Source organism: Marmota marmota, unplaced genomic scaffold (assembly GCF_001458135.2).
Source record: "Marmota marmota marmota unplaced genomic scaffold, marMar, whole genome shotgun sequence".
Taxonomy (NCBI): Eukaryota; Metazoa; Chordata; class Mammalia; order Rodentia; family Sciuridae; genus Marmota; species Marmota marmota.
In genome coordinates this window covers 4,140,409-4,151,227 of record NW_025999863.1, presented here as the reverse complement: position 1 = coordinate 4,151,227, position 10,819 = coordinate 4,140,409, and the positions used below count along the sequence as shown (strand labels likewise).

Here is a 10,819-nt window from a genome sequence, read left to right as displayed (position 1 = left end):
CCCCGCCACTCTCCCTCCTTCCCTCCCTCCCTCCCTCCCCTCTGCCCCTCTGCCTGCTGTCTGTGCTCCTCTGGGTCTCCTCGGTGTCTCTGCTTCCCTCCCTCCTCCTTCCCCTTCCTGCTCCTTGTCCTCCTCCCTTTGCCCCCTCCCTCCTTCTCCCTCGAACTCCCTATTTCTGTCCACCTTGGTTTCCCTAAATTCCACCTTCTGTCCCCCTAACCCTCTGCCCCAGGTCCCCGGCTGGACCCCAGGCTGTGCTGGCAGGCGGGCCCAGCCTTGGGCCGCTCCTTCCAGCATGGACCACAGTTGGTCAACGGGCAGCTGCTGGTCGTTCGTGATGGCATCTACAGGCTGCACATCCAGGTGACACTAGCCAACTGCTCCTCTGTGTGGACCACGGTGCCTCCCAAGGCCACTCTGATTGTGGGCATCTGCTCCCCAGACACCCACAGGATCAGCCTGCTGCGCCTGAATTTCCAACAGGGCTGCACTGTCACCTCCCAGCGCCTGACACCCCTGGCCTTTGGGGACACCCTCTGCACCAACCTCACCCTGTCTCTGCTGCCCTCCCAAAATGCTGATGAGACCTTCTTTGGCATTCAATGGGTGCATACCTGATCAAGGTTCCTGATTGGTTTATTTGATCATTTTTTTTTGTTTGTTACTATTTTCCCCATTTTGGGGGGGGTGGGGGGGGCAGGGCTGAGTGTGGGACCCAGGGCTTCCTACCAGATGCTAGGCAAGCACTGTATTTTTAGCCACATCCCCAGCCCTTATTTTGAAACAGGGTCTCACTGAGTTGCCTACTCAGGCTGGCCTCATACTTGCCATCCTTCTGCCTCAGCCTCAGGAGTCCTGGGATTATAGGACTTGCTCCCCGATACCAGCTCCTCCTTGATACACCTGTTGGATAGGCAGACAGCTTCCTGGGATGGACAGGAGCTACCTCACCAGCCCTGCTCAAAGCTGTGAAAATAAGAGCAGTGCTGTAGCATATCACCTCCCAGAGGATCCTAAGACACACAACGACTAACTGTCTTGGGAGAGTTATTGGAAAGAAAAAGTATAATAAATAGAAAATAAGAAAATGTAAATGAAGTGTGGGCCTTGCTTGATGATAATATATCTACCTTGGTTCATTAATTGTAACAAAGGTATCAGACTAGTAAGAGATACTGCCTTGGTCCTTTGGGATGCTGTAACAAAACACCTTAGACTGGGTATTTTATAAACAGCGTAACAACCTAAGTATGTTGCTCACAGTTCTGGAGGATGGAAGTCCAAGATCAAGGTACCAGTGGATTTGGTGTCTGGTGTGGGCTTCAAAGATGGCAGCTTCTTCAGTGTCCTCAGAAGGTGCCAGGGCCTCCCCCAACCCCTTTCATAAGGACCCAAAGGTGGAACCCCATGACTTAGTTACTTCCCAAGGAATCCACCTGTTCATGCCATTCTATTGGGCATCAGGTCCAGCACATGACGTACAGGGTGTACCTAGACCACAGCAGATGTTAAAAAGAGGAACATGTGCATGGGGTATGTGGGAATTTTGAACATTCACTAATCAATTTTCCTGTAAGTCTAAAACTGTCCTGAAAATAAAGGCCATTAATATTTTTAAGTTAATAAATAAAAGTGACTCACTTTGTGGGAGGATATCTCAGCAGGTTTCAAAATCAGCACTGGGTTTGTGAAACTGGAGCCTCCAAGGGATCTCCACAATAGACACCAGAGGAGGAGAACAGATGTGAACCAGAAACTTCCTCTAGTATGCATTCGTGCAGGGTGGCATTGTTTACAAAAGCCAAAAAGCAGCCCACCTGACAAACACAATAGGGTCCACCCATGCCATGGAATATCACACAACCTTGAAGATATAGATGAGCCCTGAGGACATTATGGTCCATGAAGTAGACATATCTGGTCTGATCCCATTCACAGGAGGTCCCTAGAGTCTTTGGATCCACAGAGAAAGAAAGTAGAATGATGGGTGGGTTAGGATGGGGAGTTCATGTTTAAGGGGGACAGAGTTTCAGTTTGGGAAGATGGAAAGTTCTGGAGGTAGGTCGTGGTGATAGTTACACGACGCTGTGACTGTGTTTCATGCTGCTGGACTGCACACCACGGTGACTGTTATAAATTTTATGTTATGTGTATATTGCCACATAAAAAAATTAAAATATAATCAAACAATAATGGAAGGTTTCCGACTCACCATCCTCCATCCCTACTACATAAAGACTCCCAGGGAAGACAAGGGAGGGCTGGGTGGGGATTAAGAGCTTAGAGATTGCTAGGTGACTGAGAAAGGGTCCCTCAGGCCTTTCCTTGAGGGAGGGACAGAAATTCCAGGGGGCTGTGGAGAAGCGTCCGAGAGCAGCGACATCCCACCATGTGGGGCAGAAGGGAAGTCCAGGAGTGGTCCAGGGTCCGAAATGACACGGGACAGCCTCTTGGAATCCACCCACCACAGAGCCAGCGACAACCTGGGGGTGTGGCACTGGGAGCAGCTCAGTCTCTAGGGGGACTTGGGGACAGGGTTACTACGTGCAGGGACTAGTCCTTTTGATTTGAATAGGTGACACTTGTAATGACTTGTAATGGAAATATGGACATCTGCGCTGACCTCATCTCACACACTGTCACTAACTCCTTGCACACACTTATAGGAGCAGCTTGTGAATGTGCACAGACCTGTGCCCTGTCTTCTCCTTGTCTTCTCCACTGCTCACGATAACTGTGAACTTTGCACCTTGCTTTTTTTTTCACTTAATGCATTTCCAGATCATTCCGCAAAGACTGCCCCTGTCTGTTCTTCCTTTCTTTCCCTCTTTCTCCTTCTCTTTCCTTTTTTCTTTCTTCCCAGATTTAGTTTTTATTGATAAAGTTATCAAAGAAGCTATTATCTGTTATTTTACAATAAAAAATTAAATAGAAAACTTTGGACCCTACTCTTTGTGAGAAAAATTTTTTTAAAATCAATGACTGCTTTATTGTTGTTTGATAACTCCTTCCTAAGAATTGGTGATTAGCTAATTATGACGTCTTCCGAGGGCATTCTCCAGAGGGGCCCTGGGGGGTGGCAGTGGCCACTGCGTCTTCCCAGGCTTCTGTTAGCCCCCCCAGAGCCTGTTACAGCTGCCTGACAGGAATCCCCTCAGCCTCACCTGCAGGGGTTCCTAGAAGTCCAGGGGTGAGTCCAGGAGCTCGGGGTTTGTAATTTGGGCGTCTATTAGCATATGACAAGCTCTTCTGCATTCCTCTCCCACCGTGCGAGGGCAAGGGCTCGGGATGAGGAGCATTGTTAGAGGTGCAGCGTTTCAGGTTCCTTTGTGTCATTGCTGGTCAAAAGGAACGCTTTCCTCCCAGACGCTTGAGTCAGGCGAGGCCTTGGTATTCTGCTTTCTGTAGACACTTTTGGGGTGCTGGGGATGGAGCCCAGAGCCTTCCACGGGCCCAGCACCTGACCTGCCTCTGAGCTGCATCCCAGCCGTAAGATTTTTTTAAAATGGAAATGAAAACGTACGTGACATAAAATTAGCCCTTTTAGAAGGCACTATTCCGCAGCGTTGGGTCCACCCGTTAGTCCACCCCGCAGCCCCTCTACCTAGTTCCAAAGCGGTTCTCATCGTCCCAGAAGGAAGCCCCGTGCGCCCTGGGGTGGATTCCCACTCCCTCCCCCCACCCCGGCCGCCACCCACCCGCTTCCCATCCCCCTGCGCTACCGCTCCCTGCTCTGGTCACCTCCTCTCAAGGGCGCCACACGATTTTGCTTTGACTTAGCCGTTGTTTTCGAGGTGCACCCCCGCGGTCGGCACCTCACTCCCTCGGATGGCTGGTTCCTCATCCCTCGCAGACCCGCTGCGGGGAACGGTGCTGCTTTGAACCGTGTGTCCTTGAACTTGGTTCCTGGTTTCCGATCTCCGGGGTAGCGCCTGGGGGCAGCCTCGCTGGACCCTGTGGAACGCCTAAGCCTAACGTTTGGGGGAAACACCAAACCCCTCCGCTCTTTGCTCACCTTCTTTAAAAACCAGGCTCAGTCAGCCCTCGCTCACCGTTTCCTTCAAAGTCATATTAGGTAGAGCACCAGGAAGGGATATGGGGACAAAGGACGGGCAGCAGGATGAAACAGCCATTCCTACTCTACGTAAATGCATGTCTGCGTGACCATGTGATTCTGCACCATGTACAGTCAGAAACGTGAGAAATCATACTCCATCTATGTAGGATCTATCACAGTGCATAAATGCATTCTACTGTCACGTATAACTAATTAAAACAAATTTAAAATTTTAAATAAAAATAATGACAAGAAAAAGAAAGGAAATTAGAGCCAGGTGTGGTGGCACACAACTGTAATCCCAGCAGCTTGGGAGCCTGAGGCAGGAGGATTGTAAATTCCAAGATTGTAAATTCTCAGCAACTGGGAGGCACTAAGCAATTCAGTGAGACCCTGTCTCTAAATAAAATACGAAATAGGGCTGGGGATGTGGCTCAGTGATGGAGTGCCCCTGAGTTCAATCCCCAGTACCAAAAAAAAAAAAACAAAAAAAAAAGGATATTAGCCCTTTGTCTCTAAAAAGTTGCAAATCTTTTCTCCTCTCCTCTCCTCTCCCCTCCCCTCCTTCTCTCTCTCTCTCTCTCTCTCTCTCTCTCTCTCCCCCCCATACAAAGAATTCTATATATTGAAGATACCCCAAGTTGGCATTTTGGCACACATGTACATTACAAAGTGACTCAAGCTAATTTGCATACTCCCCTCCCCCACCCACCTACTGCTTGCCTACTGCCAAATATTTCCTTTTCTATAGTGAGAACACTAACGGTCTCAGCAAACTTCTAGGGGACAGCACAGTATTGTTAACCTCAGTGACCTTGGTCTCCAGAGCCCCTCTGTGATGTGGAACTGAAACTTCCACCCTTTTGACCAGCATCTCCCATTGCCCCCTGGCCCAGCCCCCGGCAGCCACCACTGGACTCTCTTTCTGGGAGTGGAACTTTCTCAGATTTCACGTGGAAGTGAGGTAAGGCGCCGGATCTTTGCATGTCTGGCCTGTTTCTCTAACCTAATGTCCTCCAGGTTCTCCCCGGGGGGGCTGTCCCAGTGCAATTTCATTCTTGTAGGTAAATGAATAAAACTCCATGGTGTACCTATATCACATTTTCTTTATCCATTCTTCTGTTGATGGGCACTTAGATTGATTCCATAACTTTTTTTTTCAACCTGAGATATGCATTTTTAATGAATTTCTAATACAAGCAAGGTGGTATCAACATAAGTAAATAAATACATTGTGGATAGCTGAGTCCATAAATAAGTAAATAACCTGACTCCTTGAAATAGTGGCTGGAGATAAATAATGCTTACAAATTAATTATTTGAACAAATTAATATATAAATGCACTCCTTTGGAAAGCATTATAAAGGTTCATAACAAGAAATATTCAAATATAGTTTATAATTTATATATTTTAGTCAGTGATTCTATATACGTATATATGCATATATATATGAACATGTATATAGACATACTTATTTATTGCATAGAACTGACTGAATTTAAATGTATTTCTAGTTGTTTCAACACACCATAATCATGTTAACATCTATGCAACATGACCAGTGAATATATAATTCCATAACTTTTTTTGAACAAAAGTCACATTCTATTTAGATTGAAGTAAACTATAAAAATCTGAGTTTCTTCACCAAAAATGACAGCAATATTTTCTGTATTATTTCTAGATAAACGCAAAATATTTTATTTTGTAGATTTTCCAGGTTTTGCTTATAAATCAAGACTGAAGGATACAGAAAATCATGTTTGTAAATGATTTTCTTTCCCCAGGAAGGACAATGGGCCCTGAGCCCCTACAATTTCCCTTATCTGTAATCGTTCCTCCTGTTGCTCAAGGCCTCTCTCCCTACCACAGCCCAAATTTCTCCTGCTATGATTCAACCAAAATTCACCTGCCCACCTAAAGCCCACCAAAGGTAGTCTCTCCTCCCAAGACCTGGTTCTGCTAAGGACCTACATAACTTCAACCTCTGTTGCGCCCCGCTCCCCCCCCCCCATTTTCTACTCCTCTGAGGCCTGACTGATGGACTAGGCTGCTTAATGAAAGTCATTGCTGATCGGTCAAAATCCGCTCCCATTTTGGTCATTTTTGCTTACAAAGATGAAGGAGTCGGTATAGTCGTGGAAAAAGACAGAAGAAAGCAGACATGTCAGTTGCCCGTGGATGGCCTCTGATTCTGTCCTGTGGAGCGGAATGTTCAACAGTCACCTGCTAAAGGCTGTAATCATCACTTATTCATTTGATGAAGACAAAGTCTACATGGAAATCTGTTTGAGGAATTCACAAATGTGTCTCTCTGGTTGTCCCCTTAACTGTTCCATAACAGATTTTCAACACACTTGAAACTTCATCCCAACTCCCCCGATGACCCAGCCCTTTCCCTGCAGCTCCTCAGTGTATTTTTCTTCAAACCTCCATCACCAACAACTGGACCCATGGTGATATACATGTTGTGTCCAAAAGGACTTACTTAAAACCAATTCCAGAGTGCCGCTAGCAGAAGTCACACAGAAGTGAAGCATGGTGCTTCCTGTGCTGTGTCCTGGAAGAACAGGTCCTCAAAACCTGAGAGCTCAAATGGGGGCCGGGAACAGGCCGATCACCAACCTGTGGGCACAGCACTCCGGGACCACGTGGCCAACGCATACCTAAGGCTTCTCTTCCAAATGTGGAACATTGAAAAGTCTGGGCATATCAGCATGGTGCTCCTCTGAGCCCAGGAATTGGAGCTGTGCCAGTACTGAGCTCTGAGACCTCTGAGGCACTGTTCGGAGAGAGTGTCTTTAAATTCCTGGATAATGGGCTGCACTGGTGGAAGGCTCAGGGTTTCTTTACCAGTGGTCCGAGCTGAGCTGAGATTCCCAGTCACCTTGCTGAACCCTGCAGAATTTCCTGAGGACTTGCATGTGAGTATCAAGTTTGGTTGCCAAATTTGCAGCCTCCTCAAACCAAGACTCATGGTAAACTTCAAAGTTTTCCATCACTTCACAGAGTGAGTGCAGCGCCACAGGAAAGCTACGGACGGCAAAGAAGACACCAGAAATGTGTCCCTGGATAACTTTCCCAAAGACCTTTGCGAAAGAGAAGACATTTTAAGAACAACAATAGTACCCATGAAATGAAGATCTGCCCCTGCCCTGTACAGATGCAGTCATTCCATCTGATATTTGTGTCACTGTTTACAGCATCTGACCATAAAATAAGTGCTTTATGAGGTCCACTAAAATCTCAAAAGCATCATGCCTGCCTGGCCACTGAGAATGGCTGATTTTCCTCAGTTCTTTACCCCTTTCTGCATCATCCTGAAGTCCCACTGTCCACTTCCTAAAGCACTTGTGATCAATGGGGAAAGACACGCTTCCTCCCTTGCTCCCGTGCACACACACCCGCGCGCACACACACACAGGCACTGGCTTTGCCCACCATGTGTTGAGGCCCAGGAAGAGCAGAGTGTGTTGCCAGCCGGAGGCTATTTCTCTGAAAGTTAAGCAGCAACGACTTTCACTTTGGAAGAGGGTCCACGGTGTAAGCTGGGCCACCACGATACTCCATATTTGGCCCCTGGTTTTTAGTCATGGTGGCGTAAAATTTCACAGCCAGAATTTCTGCATCAGTCAGCTTCACAGGGCAGGAGGCCCACAGATTCCTCCCTTGGTTATGAGATTCGTGGAGAAACCTGGCCAGCTCGGGAAGGTGCTCTTACCCTGCTGTGTCCACCACGTCCTCTGCCCTCTGCGATCAAGACAGAGACTCCCCCCCCCCCCACGAGGGATTTCCCACCCCCGCCCTTGTGGCCCTCCCAGGTATCTAGCCTGCATCTCCGCACTGCTCTCCAACAGAGCAGATGGCCACTGCTGTGGTCTTGAAGCCGTCTCTCAGGACCTCTTTGCCAGCAGGAACAAAAGAGACTGGGACGTCCCTGGCCTCGTGCCCACCCAGAGGTACATTTTGTTTCCCCATAAGAATAAAAATCTCAAATAAGACTGCAAGGGTCCTTTGCTTTCCGTCTCTTCAGGGGCTCAAGGTGAAGTGTGTCCTTCCTGCTGTCACCCTCATGTTTGAGCATCATTATTGGTGGCTTCTTTGTTTTTGCTCCTGTTCAGAAGTTTGGTGACTTTCTTTCTGTTCTGGTGTCTGGTCTCCTCTTCACTCGATTTTTTTTTAATATCTTTATTTATTTTTATATGGTGCTCAGGATCGAACCCAGTGCCTCATGCGTGCAAGGCGTGTGCTCCACCACTGAGCCCCAGCCCCAGCCCCTCGATTGTTTTTCTTGGTGTCCACTCTGTGGCTTGTTCCAATGACTGGGATCAGATGTCATTGGTGTTGCATTACCTGGAGAACCGTCTGTGAGGACAGATTTACAGATGGAGGGGTCTCCAAGTGCTCGGCACACACAGAACACTGCCTTCCCTGAGCGAGGGTTTTATCTTCCAAGTCAGCATCCTACAGTTCTGCACCCTCTTCCCGCATCCATCGGGATCCCTGGGAGCCCCAAGGAGACTAGGTCCAACTGTGTCCTCCGCTTGCAGCTGGGGCAGCCAGAAGTTGGACATTGTAACCCCAGGTCGGGTGGGGAGCAAAGCCAGGCTGAGGCTGAAGTCCAGTCCATGTCTTGACCACTGCAAGTGAACCTGGGGACAATGGCATCTCTCTGAGGTCCTGATTTCATTTCCTTTGGATAAATATCTAGAAGTGAGAGGCTGTGTCATACGGTCGTTCTGTTTTTAGTTTTGTGTGTGTGTGTGCAAACTCCATACTGTTTTCTGTAATGGCTGTATACACAGCCAGTGCCCAAGGGCTTCTTTTTCTCCAACACCCTTGCCAACATGTGGTGTCCTTTGATTTTCTATTTTTATTAGTTCCTTTTAGGGTTTATTTTGACATAATTACACAAGCACAGAATATACTTTGCCGTAATTCAGCCCCCAGTGCTTCCCCATTCCCCCCCGGCCTCCTCCTGTTCCCTTCCCTCTACTGACCTTCCTCCTATTTACTTATAAGTTTTAAAGGCAGTGCCTTGTGGATGTACACGAGGGTGAGATTCAGTATATTCATATATGCACACAGGAAGGTTAGGTCTGACTCGTTCCGCTGTCTTTCCTTAGCCCATCCGTCCTCCCTCCCCTCAGTCCCTACCTTAAAGAAAATGTGGTATATATATACACTCAATGGAGTTTTAAACAGCCATGAAAAAGAATGAAATCGTGGAAATTGCTGGTCAATGGATGGAACTGGAGAACATCATGCTAAGTGAGATAAGCCAGACCCAGGAAGTGAGATAAGCCAGACCCAGGAAGTCAAGGGTGGAATATTTTCTTTCATTTGCAGAAGATAGACCAAAATATAAGGAAGGGAGGGAGGGAGGGTGGGAAAAAGGAAGGAAAAGGGAAACATCCCTCTTAACAGATAGAGGCAATATCTCATCATAGTTTTGATTTTCATCTCCCCCTAGTGATCAGTGAATCTGAGCATCATTCTGTGTCACCTGTATGTCTTCTTTAAGAAATGCCTATCCAGGAGATTCCTTAGAAAACTTTGGAACGAAACCACCATCTGACCCAGCAATCCCACTCCTCGATTCATGCCCAAAGAACTTAAAATCAGCATACTATACTAACACAGCCACATCAATGTTCATAGCAGCACAATTCACAAGAGCTAAATGGTGGAACCAACCTAGAGGCCCTTCAATAGAGGAATGGATAAAGAAACTGTGGTGTATATACACAATAGAGAATATTACTCAGCATTAAAAGAAAATGAAGTCATGGCATTTGCAGGTAAATGGATGAAGTTGGAGTATATCATACTAAGCTCATACTAAGTGAAGTAAGCCAAACCCCAAAAACCAAAGGCCAAATGTTTCCTCTGATAAGTGGATGCTGGTTCATGGTGGGGGTAGGTGGGGGACATGGGAGGACTAGAGGAAATTTGGATAGGGCAAGAGGGAGGGAGGATAAGGGAGGGGACATGAGTATAGGAAAGATGGCGGAATGAGATGGATATCATTACCCGAGGTACATGTATGAAGACCCTAATGGTGTGATTCTACTTTGTGTACAACCAGACAAATGAAAAATTGTGCTCCATTTGTGTACTATGAATTGAAATGCACTCTGCTATCCTGTATAACTAATTAGAATTAATTAATTAATTAACAGTTGACTGAACATATGCTTATTTCGAGGTTCTCTGTTCTGTTCCATCATTCTACATGTCTATCTTATGCCCACTCCGCACTGCTCTGGCTACTGTATGCTTAGAACATAGTTTTACACCAGGAACTGGGGGGCCGCCATCTTTGTTGGGTTCGCTCAAGACTGCGTTGGCTTTTCAGGGTCTTTTGTGCTTCCGTATGAATTTTAGCATTCTTTCCCCGTTTCTATAAAGAATGTCACTGGGGTTTTGATGGGATCACATTGATTCTGTAGATCACTTTGGGTAATAGGAACTATTTAACAGCATGAATTCTACCAGTCCATTAAATATGGGGTGTCTTTCCAATTATGTGTGTCTCTCCACTTTGGCTCACCACTGTCTGACTTTAGTTTTCAATGTACACACCTTTTGCCTCTTTGGTTAAGTTTATTCCAAAGTATTTTACTCCTTTTATTGCTATTGTAAGTGAACTGTCCTTCAACTTTCAACTTAGTTATTTTTTTTTATCTTGTGTTTTCCGTCCTTGGGTTTATGTCTCTTCCCATCTGTTGTCTGGGCTTTCTGAATCCATGATGTCCAG

At 46.7% G+C, this 10,819-nt stretch overlaps 1 protein-coding gene across 1 annotated transcript in view; it reads left to right on the top strand.

Annotated features, from left to right (window-relative positions):
- The window catches only part of Cd70 (CD70 molecule), a 2,326-nt gene extending 1,660 nt beyond the window's left edge, over nucleotides 1-666 (top strand). The window contains exon 3 of the mRNA XM_015503845.2: nucleotides 233-666. Coding sequence (XP_015359331.1) covers nucleotides 233-618 — 386 coding nt within the window. The 3' untranslated portion in view covers nucleotides 619-666. The remainder of the gene's footprint in view (nucleotides 1-232) is intronic.
- The last annotated feature ends 10,153 nt before the right edge of the window (nucleotides 667-10,819 follow it).